The 15,837-nt window shown below is 42.7% G+C and overlaps 1 protein-coding gene across 1 annotated transcript in view; it reads left to right on the plus strand.

Annotated features, from left to right (window-relative positions):
- The window catches only part of VOPP1 (VOPP1 WW domain binding protein), a gene marked incomplete at both ends in the record, with an annotated part of 87,379 nt that overhangs the window by 37,597 nt on the left and 33,945 nt on the right, over positions 1-15,837 (plus strand). Inside the window, one exon of the mRNA XM_082662124.1 lies at positions 10,663-10,721. Coding sequence (XP_082518250.1) covers positions 10,663-10,721 — 59 coding nt within the window. The remainder of the gene's footprint in view (positions 1-10,662; positions 10,722-15,837) is intronic.

Below are 15,837 nucleotides of genomic sequence, written 5' to 3' on the forward strand. Positions count from 1 at the left end.
TCTGGTCTTTCTGTAGTGCTTCTGTTGGAATTGAGCCCATAACCAAGGTTGATTATATTCGTTTGTTGCCAGCAGATAACAGTGGCACTGCTATTTCCATCTGTTATCACTGCTTTCAGATCATTCTAATTAAATCTCCTAGTCATCAGTTTCTGAATGAATTATGTTTTGGGGCATTTGGAAAATTTGTCACATAAACCCTTTGGGCCGCAGCCCATGCATTCATTTCATGTTGTTTTGTGCCCCAAAGTTGCACCTCTGAATATTTTTAGGAGCTGAGAACTCTCTTCTAAGGGCACGAGGGGTTGTTTTGTGGTTTGCCTCTAAGACGGGCTTTGGGCCCCCTTGGTTTGTGGTTGTTCATGGCAGGTCAGCCATTCTGAGTACCTTTGTTTTGATTTTGCTCTCAGAGGTACAGTAATTGGTAGTTGACATAGCTGAAGTATAATCCCTAATATCCCGTTAAAGGAGATGGAGGTGGGCTCTTCCATGTGGTTTCAATTGTCATTTTAGTTCTCTTCTAGACAGTGAAATGATGCCTAAAATAAACCTCATTCTGACTCCTTGTGAGAGATGTGTCAGACATCCCAAAGAATGAGATTATGCATCATTGTGGCACAGGAAACGGCAGCATCTATATACTGCCAGAGAACGTGCACAGACGTTAGAAACCGACTGACCTCATTCAAACCCAACTTTCTGCTTGCTTCTTGTGTTAACCTTGGCCAAGTTAATTCACCTCTCCCATAGTTTACCCCTCTGTAAGTACATAAGCTGCCTAATTCCCAGGGTTGTTAGGCTGTTGCATGAGATTTCATATGAAAAGCCCCTGGAGGATAATAGGTTCTCCATAAATGGTGGCTGCTACCTTACAATTGAGCCGGTGTGAAAAGATGCTCTACCTCGTTGTTAGGGAAATGCCGGTTAAAACCATGGTGGGATACCAGTACAATACCAGATGATTAATGTGGAGAAACTGGACCCTCATACATTGCTGGTGGGAATGTAAAATAGTGCGGCTGCTTGGAAAACAGGAGGTTCCTCAAAAAGTTAAATGTAGAGTTGCCACCTGACCCAACAATTCCACTCCCAGGTATCTACCCAAGGAATGAAGACACAGGTCCACACAAAGACCTGCATGTAAATGTTCATAGCAGCCTTATTCATAGTAGCCAAAACGAGGAAACAACCCAAATGAATGGATAAACAAATTGTGGTGTATCCATTCAAGAGAATACTATTTAGCACTGAAAAGGAGTGAACTGCCGATAAATGCAAGGTTGATGGACATATGCAGACATGAAAGACTATAAGTTGTATGATTCTTATTTAATTGAACCTTGTAGAAAAGGCAGAGCTATAGAGATGGAGAATTGGTTGGTGTTGCCTGGGCTGCAGTGGGAGCTGGACTTGACTGCAGAAGGAAATGAGAGAACTTTTACGGGGGATGGAAATGTTCTAAAACTTGACTGTGGTGTTGAATGCACAGCTGAGTAAATTTCTAAAACTCAGCAAGCTGTGCATTGAAAATGGGTGACTTTTAGGAACTCCCTGGTGGTCCAGTGGCTAGTACTCCATGCTTTCACTGCCGAGGGCCTGGGTTCAATCCCTGGTCAGGGAACTAAGATCCCACAAGCTGTGCAGCTCGAGTCCCCCCAAAAGAAAGAAAAGAAAGAAAATGAGTGACTTTTATGGTTGTGATTTTGTGACTTATAGTGAGAAATATATACCCCTGTAAAGGTGTCTGTTGTTAGGTTAAGGGAGTGACTTTTGGAAAGCCCGTAGGTAGTCTAAGGATGGGGGCTGCTTCCAGGGGAACCAGCCATGTGATTAGAGGATTGGAACTTTCAGTCCACCCCCAGATCTCCAGAGGAACGGACAAGAGCGGGAGATTGAATCTATTTACCAGTGGCCAATGATTGCATCATGCCTGTGTAATGAAGCCTCCATAAAAACCCAAAAGGATGGGGTTCACAGGCTTCCAGGGTGACCACGTGGAGATTCGGGAAGAGCGGTACACAGAGAGCATGGAGACTGTGCCCTGCCCTTCCCCCAGACCTTGCCCTATGCGTTGCTTCCATCTGGCTGCTCCTGAGTTATATCCCTTTACAATAAACCAGTGATCTAGTGAGTAAAATGTTTCCATGAGTTCTGTGAGCTGCTCTAGCAAATTGACGGAACCCAAGGAGGGGGTCGTGGGAACCTCCAATCTATAGCTGGTTGGTCAGAAGCACAGGTGACAACCTGGACTTGCGATTGATGTCTGAGAGGGGAGGGGAGTAGGGCAGTCATGGAGGACTGAGCCCTTGACCTGTGGGCTCTGACGCTGTCTCCAGGTAGTGTCAGATGGAGTTGAAGTGTAGGACCCCCGGCTGGTGTCGGAGCATTGCTTGGTGAGGGGGAAGCCCACGCACATCGGGCATCAGATGTGTTGTGAGTGTGGTCATTGTGTGTGAGGGAAGCACAGGAGGAGTGTGGCTTTTCCAACGCAGTGGTGTATAAATTAAACCTCATGTTGAGCTGGAACTTGGATGACATGACAGTCTCATAAATTACGCTTTCTATTGATAATTATGTTAACAAAATAACGTGGTTTTCAGAACTCTTGTGTTCAGGTGAACAGGAGCGCTGCACGCCTGTTTTGAGTGCTTCAGGGGATCCTGTCTTTTGCACTAATTTAGGGTTATGTGCCTGTTGTTACCACAACAGCTTCTGATTATTGTTAGAGGAACTTAAGGCTCAACGGAGAGATATTTGTAAAGTAACCCAAAAGAAATCACACTGTCCAAAAATAACACTATACAGTTAAGCTTATATATAGTCCCATTCTTTTTCCTATGAATATACATTAATATTTATTTTTATATTGTTAAAATCAAGTATATGTAATGTGTTTAAGACTGACTGCATAAAATGAGCATTTTCCATGATGTTAAAATTTTTATAAATACGGTTTTAATTACTGACTACGTGAGTATTTGTTTCAGTAACCCCCTCTGGCCTTGTATATTCTTTTTAACAAACTTTGCTTATCTGTTACTTCTTATTTAATTCCTACCTGGATAACGTTTACTTTTGTCAACCAATTATATTTCCTTAATTTCAATATCTCTTTATATCCACTCTCGAATTCTGTATTGGACCGCAAATGATCTGCTTTTTAAAGTGACATTTATCATCAGTATTTTGAAATATATCTTTTCATGTTATTTTCTCTCTCCTATGATGTATAACAAAAATATACTATCTTAGATATACTATTTTACTGACTTTATTTTTCTTAGCAAAATATTCCCGTGCTATTGTATGCTTCTCTACAATGTCTTTTGGATGTGTTATAATATTGTTAGCCAAACCCATATTCTGAAAATTTTGGTTATTTCCAATTTTTATTAATAACATTTTTTCACAATTGTTAATATCATTTCCTTGGGATAAATGGTTTTTTTTTAACATCTTTATTGGAGTATAATTGCTTTACAATGGTGTGTTAGTTTCTGCTTTATAACAAAGTGAATCAGTTATACATATATCCCCATATCTCTTCCCTCTTGCGTCTCCCTCCCTCTCACCCTCCCTATCCCACCCCTCCAGGCGGTCACAAAGCACCGAGCTGATCTCCCTGTGCTATGCGGCTGCTTCCCACTAGCTATCTACCTTACGTTTGGTAGTGTATATATGTCCATGCCTCTCTCTCGCTTTGTCACAGCTTACCCTTCCCCCTCCCCATATCCTCAAGTCCCTTCTCTAGTAGGTCTGTGTCTTTATTCCTGTCTTACCCCTAGGTTCTTCATGACATTCTTTTTTCTTAAATTCCATATATATGTGTTAGCATACGGTATTTGTCTTTCTCTTTCTGACTTACTTCGCTCTGTATGACAGACTCTAGGTCTATCCACCTCATTACAAATAGCTCAATTTCGTTTCTTTTCATGGCTGAGTAATATTCCATTGTATATATGTGCCACATCTTCTTTATCCATTCATCCAATGATGGACAAGGGATAAATGTTAATAACCCTGTTTAAGTTATGTACATTTCAAAGGTTCTTTGACATATATTGAAAAATTGTCCTCCTGAGACATTATACTTCCAACAGTATCATGTGATATGTATTTTCCTTCATGCCTTCATCAACTGTAGATACTAGGTCTTTTTCTTTTTCATTAAATAATTTGATATATAAATCCATACTATTATAATTTACATTTATTTGATTACTAATGAACTGCATCTTTTCAAATAGGTTTATTGATCTTTTGTGTTTCTTCTTTGAAGAATTCTCATTTCTATCACTTTTATTTTTTCCTATTGGGATTTTTATCCTTTCTTATTGGATTATATAAGCTCTTTATTGTTTAAGGGCATTAGTCTTATTCTATTTGAATGCTTTCCTCTATTTTCCTTTTAATTTTGGTGATCTAATTGAACTTGAGGAAATCTGCTCTCCTACCATTCTTTTATGAAAAACCAAAGCAGATAAAGCAGAGACTTTATTTAGAGTAAGTTATGGGAGTTCACAGAATTTTCTCAGGGCTATGCAGCTGGGACTACTTATGTCTTATAGTCTCCATGACCCTAAGATCTTCAGGATATTAGTAGATAGTGCTACCTCTCTGTTGGTTATTTGCTGGCCATTTATGATGTGGTTTCTTCTGTAAGACACTGGAAGATTCTTTATTTCTGTTTTCTTGAGTTTCTCTGCTTTTTTCTCCTTTAATAAATGATGTTTATGAGCAGCCTCATACTCTTATTTCTAAAGACAGCAGCAACAACAAAACAAACACAAAAAAACCACGGTTCCTTGGAAATGTGCTCCTGAAAAAAATGAATGTCCAGAAACCCAAGGATTAAGTAATAAACACTTAGGGAATTGATTTAAATTCCAGTACAGGAATTTAAAGCATGATCATTCCTATTTATTATTTGAAATTCGGAGACCTTGAGATAATTAACTGTCACTCCCTCCATAAATTCTTGATCAGACTTCAAGGCCTCTCCACGCCTCGTGCCTCTGTCCCTGGTCCTGAGCACAAAACCCACCAGCGTCCGGGAGGCTCCCTCTTTCAGACTGCAGAGTGTGGAGCCCATGCTAACTGGGCTGAACTGAACGCAGCCGGATCTCAAGGCGCATCTGAGTTCAGCTTTTGACCAATGTGAAAGCAGCACCTTGTCCCAGCACAGCGCGGAGAGAGTCGTCGGGCTGATTTCTCTTGGGGCAGAGCAGATTGTGGGCTTACTGGCCCACGGACAGACTGGCTAAAGTTATTACCACAATAAGTAAAATAAGGATCCTTACTTTCCAGGTGTGGGTGGGATTAGTTCTGTTAGTGAAGCCCTCGTTTGCCAGTTTGCTATTCATTTAAAGATCCCACCTAAACTGCCACTGAACAGAAGGAAGAAGGGTAGGATTTAGATAAAATCCTCCGTGCTTTGAATCCCTTCGACTTTGCTCTTGACTACCACGTGTCCCAAAGTCACAGGTGGATTCACTTCTCTCAGAGTCGATCAGAATTGTGGTACAGCTATTCTTTGAGCTTGGAATAGAAAAAGGATGTACTATTTTATTAAATGGTGGCATCCTGGTTCTTCCTATAGGCAGTAGAGATAGATGTAGAATAATTTATGTCAGCATGACGATTATTATTTGGGATTAGCAAGGATTTGTTCTTTGGGGCTTATTTAGATCTTGGCTAACTATGGATAACTATATTTAGGAGGGCTTAACTACATTTATAGATATCCTAGTCCTTCAATAACAGGCCACTGGGATTCTTTCCTGAGTACAGATGTCTTACAAGCCTTTCCAGTTTAAAGCTTACATTCCCTCACTTGGATTTCTCCTGACACTAGATGTTCTCTCACAATTCCACAGATTCTGCTTTGTTAATAGTTTGTAAATTGTATGTCGCTACTCTTTACACTCTCTTCAGGAAATAGATGCTTGTGCTATCAGTGCTTCCACTAGACACATCACGAGCTCTTTGAAGGCCTGCCGTTTGCCCGGAACGTGGTAGAGCATCTTGGCTATTGTGGGCGCCCAGTCAGTGACAGAAAGTAGCCGACCTGACCTCTCCTAACAAGTGTATTTTCTGTTTCAGTAGAGGGTCAGTTTTTGAGAAATCACGGTAGTATCTTTGCAGAATGCATAGAGCTACTTTTAGGGGTAGACGTAAAACCCTGAAATTGATTTTTTCCCCCCTTATTTACTTTTCAAAGTCTTTTTGGAGAGGGGCTTATTGTTTTTAGGGAGATTTTGGAAAACTGCATACCACAGAGTTTTCCAAAATGTAAGGTATTACATATTTAGAATCTTTGTTCTCAGGAGGTTCGGAAGCATGGCTTCTGCTTAAATGATAGATGGTCATGGGAAAAATGAGCCTTGGAAGTCATTTGTTCTAGAGAATTGAGAAAGCTGGCTTCAGGGTGTGCATTTCGGGCTAGAGTTGCTAACGGTGGCTGTGGCATTTAGTCAGCTATGCCCCGGTCTGGCATTTAGATATGTGCGGTCTCAGTTACTTCATAAAGCCGTCTTATACATTCAGCAGGGAGGAGAGTCTGTCCTGTTCTATTTATTTTTGACTTTTTTATAACATCTTTATTGGAGTATAATTGCTTTACAGTGGTGTGTTAGTTTCTGCTTTATAACAAAGTGAATCAGCTGTACATATACATATATCCCCATATCTCCTCCCTCTTGCGTTTCCTTCCCACCCGCCCTGTCCCACCCCTCTAGGTGGTCACAAAGCACCGATCTGTCCTGTTTCAGAAGTAAGGAAGCTGAGATCCGGACTAACTGGCGACATGGCTGGTGAGTGGCAGTCAGGATTGGAACCCAGTTTTCTAGGCTTTAATCCATCCTTCCTCTGTGGGGTGGATTCATCCGGGCCCCTGTGCCGTGGAACCTGGCACAGTGCTTCTGTCTGCTTTTCCCCATGCTGCCATCTGCCTGCCTGTGGTGTTGCCTCTGACAGCCCAGCATTGTTGGGCAGTATTCTGGAAAGCCCCGCGTCACTCATCCTTTACAAACTCCCATTTTGACCACATCTGCAAAGTTCCAAGCTGTCTGGCTCTGCCCGGAATCCTGGTGTTTATGCTGATTTGGAAATTGCAATCGGTAGGCTAACTGTGGCTCTGCTGGTGGACTTTCACTTGGCAGGAACTGGCTCTTCATCCTGGGTGGTTTCCAGCAGGAATCTCCCTCTGCACTTCCTACCTGTGGAACCTAATCTCCATTTTTAGCACGAGGCCTCTCGGATGCTGTGCAAACCGACTTGGACACCGGTGTGCAGTTAACCAGCGTTTACTGGAGGAGAGACTCAGCAATGGAAAGGATCAGAGCTCCCCAGTCCTCATTCACTGTTTTTCAGTTGATTCATGAAATGTGACTTGCGTTCTTCCTATTCTCCAGCTCTAAAATGGTATAATAATGTGTTAACTTTTGTGAGGTACCATATATACGTGTTGCTACGGTATCGACATTCCTTACAGGAAAGCTGTTGTAAAAAGTCCAGCGTCCAAAAGTAGTGAAGACCTTGCCTGGATATTAGCAAATTTCAAGCAGCTCAGTTTAAAAGGGATTTTTCTCTTCTCAGGAAATATGGCCGCAACATTTTCTTAAGAGAATCTCTAATAAAGGAACAAACGGGGTTCATACTTTAAAAATTGGTCTTACTTGAGTGGCTTAGTGAAAAATGGTGAAAGGTTATCAGCAAAGAACTGAGAAAGAGTAACAAACAAGCACCAGTGGAGTTACTGGATACCCCAGCAAACGCTGGGAAGAGACTGTGGGAGGTCTGAGCGCGAGTGGGTGGAGCTAGTGACCTTGGCATCTGAGGGCCCAGGAGGAGAGGGTGTCCTTGTAAGTTTCGTGTGCGCGTTAATCCCAGCTCCCTCCATGTGGTCACTCCTGGCAAAGGGGTGGCCTGTGTAGGAGCTCCGTGATGGCACTTAGGGAATCTCTTTGGGCCGGGGAGAGTGGAGTTAAAAAAAAATCTGGGCCCGTTGCCCTGAGTCTCCGTTGAGATGCCTTTTGGGGTGGCCAGGGCAGCAGGAAGGGAGGTTTTGTTTTTTTTAATTTTTATTTATTTATTTTTGGCTGCGTTGTCTTCCTTGCGGTGCACGGGCTTCTCACTGTGGCGGCTTCTCTTGTTGCAGAGCACGGGCACTAGGCACGTGGGCTCAGTAGTTGTGGCATGCGGGCTCAGTAGTTGCAGCGCAATGGGCTCCAGGTGCGTGGGCTCAGTAGTTGTGGCTTGCAGGCTCTAGAGCGCAGGCTCAGTAGTTGTGGTGCATGGGCTTAGTTGCTCTGCGGCATGTGGGATCTTCCTGGACCAGGGCTGAGAACCCGTGTCCCCTGCATTGGCAGGCGGATTCTTAACCACTGCGCCACCAGGGAAGTCCAAGGGAGGGGTTTTGGACTTGGGCTCTGGTGTCCTGAGCTTCGGGACTGGCATCAGGGGCACCGTTTCTTGACTGTGTGTGGAACTTGAGTGTCAAATTCCAAGAAAGTGTGTCTGTCTCTAGCGGTGATGGAGAATGAAGAAGAGACGTTGGAAATGCCACCTGGAAATAAGACCCAGTTTCTCAGTTTATCGTAGAAGACTCTAGTGAAATGAGTTGTAATTTAGGGCAGAGACCTGAAATTGCTCTTCCTTGCCAAAATAAATTGATTTCTTCAGCTGTCTGAACTTCATTTCTTGAACTGGACAAGAGCTAACCTAGTCTAAATTAAACTCATTTTCCATTAATAAAACTGGGTCACTTCAGGTTGCCTGAATGTGCTTCTGAGTGTCTTAAAGCATATATATATTTTTAAAATCCCACGTTTCATGCTCTTTTCATAACTCATCTAATTTAGCCAGCATAACACATAACAATTTTTTAATATATTTATTTATTTATTTGGCTGTGTTGGGTCTTCATTGCTGCGCGCGGGCTTTCTCTAGTTGCAGCGAGCGGGGTCTACTCTTTGTTGTGGTGCACGGGCTTCTCATTGTCATGGCTTCTCTTGTTGCAGAGCACGGGCTCTAGGCATGCAGGCTTCAGTAGTTGTGGCTCACGGACTCTAGAGCGCAGGCTCAGTAGTTGTGGCGCACGGGCTTTGTTGCTCCGTGGCATGTGGGATCTTCCCGGATCAGGGCTCAGAACCCGTGTCCCCTGCATTGGCAGGCGGATTCTTAACCACTGCGCCACCAGGGAAGTCCAACACATAACATTTGAACTCACTTCTCCCTCGGCATTCTGCAATAGATTTGGGGTCTGTTTCTGAACTTCTACAGCTGTCAGGCAGACTGAGGCAGGAGGACATCACCATACTCCTGCAGGGGTAGGCGCTGGACAAGACAGTTCGTCCCTGCCTTGCCCAAAGAAAGCTTTGTTTTCACTGTGCCTTTTCCTGCTGGTAGGGACCGATGAACATGGATCATGGAGGTAGGAAGTCGTGTATTTTTAAAGTGATGGCATGAGTGGATTAATTTTAGAAGAGCCTTGCTCAGCTAGGTCAGAGCGTTTCTGCTTGGAGCGCTCACTTGCAGTTGGTGCCACTGGCTTCCTCTTACTTGTCAGGTGTTTGAGATACTGAAGCCTTCAGGGTGGCATCGCACCTGCTCTGCCCTGCCCTCCCCTCCAGAAAGTTCAGCATCCACTTCCTTGGAAAACACAGGGAAGTCTCTCCTTGTCCCCCTCTTCCGTCTTTCTCCTCCCTGGGAATGATCAAGGGCAGGGCCCCTGCGGATGTGTCAGGTCAGTTCTGCCTCACAGAGTCTGGCAGACGAGGGTGCCCACTGGGGAATCAACGACTTGAATATGGCTTTTGGAAGACAGGGGACCCTTGAACAACGTAGGTTTGAACTGCATGGATCCACTTATACCTGAATTGTTTTCCGTGGTAAATACGACAGCACTACACGATCTGTGGGGACGGAGGGCTGACCAAAGTTCTACGCGAATTTTCAACTGTGTGGACAGTGGGTGCCCCGAACGTCTGCGTTGTTCGAGGGTCAGCTGTATTCTGAAATATAAAGGTCTAGAAATGTTAAGACTCTGGGAAATGTCTTTCAAAACCAAAAATTGGGTGAAATCTTTGTAATAATTTACTTCTATCATTCTTTAGATATTTGAAGTGTCATAGCATGTGAATTTTTAAGAATGGATTGTTTTTAATCTGCATTTTTAATGAATTATTCATCCCCATTTAGTTATTTATTTATTTGGCTGGGCTGGGTCTTAGCTGTGGCACACGGGATCTTCGTTGCAGCCTGCTGGGTCTTGAGTTGCGGCGTGTGAACTCTTACTTGTGGCATGTGGGATCTAGTTCCCCGACCAGGGATCGAACCCGGGCCCCGTGCATTGGGAGCACAGAATCTTAGCCACTGGACCACCAGGGAAGTCCCCCCACCCCTTGTATTTAGAGCTATGAAAAGCTAGAAAAATTATAGGGAAATAGATGTTTTCCTATGTTTTCTTCTCTTTTAAAAATTTTGAAGAAATAACAAGTCATGTTGGGGATGGATCTCCCTCTAGTTCATCGTCCCCCCAACCCCTGCTTCTCACGCTTTAAGCTGCATTCACTCATCCTTCCTTGTTTCTTTTCATGGGATCTTCTCAACAATATGCAAACTACTTTTCACTGACAAAGCTTTTCTTCCTTCTATTTCCAGTGCACAGAGGCCAAAAAGCATTGCTGGTATTTTGAAGGACTCTATCCAACCTATTACATGTAAGTATTTGCACTTATCTGTTGGTTTGATTCTGTGGGCACATCTTTCTCTGGGAATTATTTCTTTCATAGGTCACAGGACTGGTTATGGGATGGGGCATGCCCAGCCTCACGAGGCCTCCACCCCACAATGAGCAGGCGACCTCCCTAAGGATGCTCTCCACCCAGACCAGCTGCTCTGAGGACAGCATGGAATTCTGGGTGCTCTGTTCTGTGAGGCATGTTAGCTTGTACATGATTGGTCACAAAGGGCAAAATGTCTGAACAAGGCCAGAGTTATGCTGGTTTATACAAATCTTCCTAGGCAAAGGGAGGAAAGGTAGTGGGAAAGAATTTTGAACTTGAGCAGGACAGGACAAAGTACTTAGCTCAGCTGCTGTGACTGTGTGTGAGAGAGAGAGAGAGGGAGGGAGAGAGAGAGAGAGAGAGAGAGAGAGAGAGAGAGAGAGACGACAGTGATCACAAGGGTCACCCAGCCTGGCCCCTCCCCAGGCAGGTGCAGTCAGCCTTGTATGGCTCTTGGTTCAGGGCAGGTTATGCCTCTTCCTGTGCCCTCAGCACCTGCCAATATTACTCTTATTAAAAGCATTGCCATATTTTCTCCCTATTGTTTTTCTGTATTTTTAATATCTGCTGTGTTAGCCACTAGCTCTGCTGAGCCACCTGCCTAGGTGGCCAGATTAACTCTCTAGATTATTAATTATTATTTTTGATAGTGTTTTGAAGTTCTGTAAGTTTTGAGTGGAATGAGCCCAATTAATTTTTCCCAGAAACTGTTCTATTGAATTTTGTGAAACATGAGAAATTTCAGTAATGCATATAATTGTGTTATAGAAGAAACACTCTCTTTTCTAGTATATAGGGAGATTGGACAGGAAATACTACACAAAGAGGATTAGTTCTTAATTGGCTAAGATGTATGTTTTTCTTACCTGGCATTCTTGGGGAGTTTTTAATCTCAGAGAGACCAGTGTAGGTGGGGAAGGTTGCTGGGCTGTGAATGGGGACGAAGCACAGGGAAATGGGCAGTTTTCCAGCCTTGGCTTCATATCAACAAGCAGGAGTCCTTACTGCCCTACGTGGTGGGAGTCCTGGCAGAAATCCTCTGCAACTGCAAAAAGACAAAATCCACTTGGAAGGTAAAGCAGCAGCAAAAGGGCTTCGGTTCTAATTACAGAGTCGTCAGGTTGAAGAAAAATGGTTGTGGGATAAAAGGGAGATGAAAAACTTGGTTCTTAGTACAGTGGGTTTTCCCTGGGAAGCTTTAGTTCTTGATTCAACTTCTTACGCAGGTGTGGCCGGTGTGAATCAACCGTGTCTTCCTTTGAGCTCTTTCTCCAGCTTTTTTGTAGATCAGCTGATGAACCATTTCCTGGTTTTTCAGAGGTTGGTAGTCAGAGGTCCTTGCTGTTCTTGTACTTACTTGCTCGTTTGTTCCTTTATACGTTATTTATTCACTACATATTTTGAAAGTGTTTTTGCATTGACAGAAAATACAGAGACAAGCCCTGTTTTGTCACTCAGACCTGCTGGTTTGGATTCCTTTCACCTCTCTTCTCTGCTGATAGTGAGGGGAAGGGTCCTAAAAATTAAAAAGTAAAGTCACTCTGCTTTTAGAGTACTGAAGCTCAGTATAAAAGTAACAACAGGTGACATTCATTGAGCACTTAATATAGGCTAGGCAGTTTTACGTCCCTTACATGAATTTATGTCACTTAATCCCCTAGCCATTCCTCTCCTCTCTGTTCCCACTGCCTCCACCTGAGTCCATACCTCTGTCAATGCTCATCTGAAGCACTGTATAAACTCCCCCCGCCCAGTGTTACTAACATTGTATAGGTTTAAGGTGTATAACGTGATGATTTGATACACTTATATATTACAAAATGATTACCACAATAGCGTTAGCTAACACCTACATCACATCACATAATTACATTTTTTTGGTGATGAGAACATTTAAGATGTACTCTTTTAGTAACTTTAAAGTATATAATAAAGTATTGTTAACTATAATCACCATGCTGTACATTAGAGCCCCAGAACTACTTATTTATCTTATAACTGGAAGTTTGTACTCCTTAACACGTCTCCTCATTCCACGCCCCCTGCCCCAGTCCCTGGTAACCACCATTCTACCCTCTTTTTCTTTTTAATAAATTTATTTATTTATTTTTGGCTGCATTGGGTCTTCGTTGCTGCGCACGGGCTTTCTCTAGCTGTGGCGAGCAGGGGCTGCTCTTCATTGCGATGCACGGGCTTCTCCTTGCGGAGCACGGGCTCTAGGCGCACGGGCTTCAGTAGTTGTGGCACTCAGGCTCAGTAGTTGTAGCTCGCGGGCTCTAGAGCACAGGCTCAGTAGTTGTGGCGCACAGGCTTAGTTGTTCCGCGGCATGTGGGATCTTCCTGGACCAGGGCTTGAACCCGTGTCCCCTGCATTGGCAGGTGGATTCTTTTTTTTTTTTTTTTTTTTTTTTTTTTTGTGGTACGCAGGCTTCTCACTGTTGTGGCCTCTCCCGTTGCGGAGCACAGGCTCTGGACGCTCAGACTCAGCGGCCATGGCTCACGGGCCCAGCCGCTCTGCGGCATGTGGGATCCTCCCGGACCGGGGCACGAACCTGTGTCCCCTGCATCGGCAGGCAGACTCCCAACCACTGCGCCACCAGGGAAGCCCGGCAGGTGGATTCTTAACCACTGTGCCACCAGGGAAGTCCTACCCTCTTTTTCTAAGAGTTCTGTGTTTTAGATTCCACGTGTAAGTGAGATCATAACGATTTATCTTTCTCTGTCTTATTTCGCTTAGCATAATGCCCTCAAAGTCCATCTATGTTGTTGCAAATGGCAGGATTTCCCTCTTTCTCAGGACTGAATAAAATTCCATTGTGTATATATGTACCAGATCGTCTTTATCCATTCATCCATCGACAGACAGGTTGTTTCCATGTCTTGGCTATTGTGAATGATGCTACAATGAACCATAAGATTGCAGATACCTCTTTGAGATCTTGTTTCCACTTCCTTTGCATATACACCCAGAAGTAGAATTGGCAGCTCTATTTTTAATTTTTTGCTGTTCTCCATAGTGGCTGTACCAATTTACATTCCTACCAACAGTGCACAGGGTTCACATTTTTTCCACACCAACACTTATCTTGTCTTTTTGGTGATAGCCATTCTAACAGGTGTGAGGTGATACCTCTGTGTGGTTTGGGTTTGCATTTCCCTGTTGATTCATGATGATTGAGCACTTTTCATGTACCTGTTGGCTATCTCTGTGTCTTCTTTGGAAAATGATCTGTTCAGTTCCTCTGCCCATTTTTTTTTTTTTTTTTTTTTTGTGGTATGCAGGCCTCTTACTGTTGTGGCCTCTCCCGTTGCAGAGCACAGGCTCCAGACGCGCAGGCCCAGCAGCCATGGCTCACGGGCCCAGCCGCTCCGCGGCATGTGGGATCCTCCCGGACTGGGGCACGAACCCATGTCCCCTGCATCGGCAGGTGGACTCCCAACCACTGCGCCACCAGGGAAGCCCCCCTCTGCCCATTTTTTAATTGGATTATTTGGGTTTTTTGCTGTTGAGTTATATGAGTTCCTTGTATGTTTTAGATATTAATCCCTTATCTGATATATGGTTTGCAAATATTTTCTTCCATTCAGTAGACTGCCTTTTCATTTTGTTGAGTGTTTCTTCTGCTGAACAGAAGTGTTTTAGTTTGATGTAGTCCCTTTTGTTTTTTGTGTTTTTGTTGTTTGTGCTTTTGGTGTCATGTCCAAAGTCATTGCCAAGACCAGTGTTGAGGAGTTTCAGTTTCTTCCCTACAGTTTCTTCTAGGAGTTTTAGATCCATTTCAAGTTAATTTTTGTGAGTGGTGTAAGATAGGGGTTCAATTTCATTTTTCTCCATGTGTTTCTTCAGTTTTCCCAGAGCTATTTGTTAAAGAGACTATCTTTCCCCATTGGATGCTTTTGGCTCTTGTGTTAAATATTAGTTGACCTTTTATGCTAGGGTTTATTTCTGGGCTTTTTATTCTGTTCCATTGTCTATATTCATGTCAGTACCAAACTGTTTTATTACTGTAGCTTTGTTGTATAATCTGAAGTCAGGGAGTGTGATACCTCCAGCTTAGTTCTTTTCAGGGTTGCTTTGGCTATTCAAGGTCTTTTGTGATTCCATACAAATTTTAGGATTGTTTTTTCTATTTCTGTAAAAATGCCATTGGAATTTTGATAGGAATTCCAGTGATGCTCTAGATGACTTTATAATGGATCTCCTTTCATTCTCTTCTCCCATCAAGTTCTCACTTCTTTCTAAATTACTGAAAATTTTGTGTCACTCTCTTACTTAAAAACGTCAGGAACAAAGTTCAAATCCTTAGCCAACTGTAAACAGGTTTCCATGATACTTGGCTGGTTTTATCTTCTTTATTGTGAGTCCCATGAAGGCAAGGCCCACAGCTTTATTTTAAAAATTTTCTTATTTGTCTTTTTTTTTTAATTGAAGTAAAGTTTATTTACAATGTTGTGTTAGTTTCAGGTGTACAGCAAAGTGACTCAGTTATTTATATATATATATATATATATATATATATATATATAAAGAATATATATTCTTATCAGATTCTTTTCCATTATAGGTTATTACAAGATATTGAATGTAGTTCCCTGTACAACAGTAGGTCCTTGCTGTTTATCTATTTTATCTAGTAGTTGTGCCTGTTAATCCCAAACTCCTAATTTATCCTTCCCCCCTTCCCCCTTTGGTAGCCATAAGTTTGTTCTCTATGTCTGTGAGTATATTTCTGTTTTGTATTAATGAACTTATGTATGTTCATTTGTATAGTTTTTTAGATTCCACATATAAGTGATATCATGTGATATATGTCTTTCTTTGTCTGGTTTACTTCAGCTTAGTATGATAATCTCTAGGTCCACCCATGTTGCTGCAAATGGCATTATTTCATTCTTTTTAAAAAATTTTTGTTGAAGTGTAGTTGATTTACAATGTTGTGTTAATTTCTGCTGTACAGCAAAGTGATTCAGTTATACATATATATATTCCTTTTCATATTCTTTTCCATTATGGTTTATCACAAGATATTGAATGTAGTTCCCTGTGCTA

Source organism: Grampus griseus, assembly GCF_964374135.1.
Source record: "Grampus griseus genome assembly, chromosome: 9".
In the NCBI taxonomy this organism is placed as follows: domain Eukaryota; kingdom Metazoa; phylum Chordata; class Mammalia; order Artiodactyla; family Delphinidae; genus Grampus; species Grampus griseus.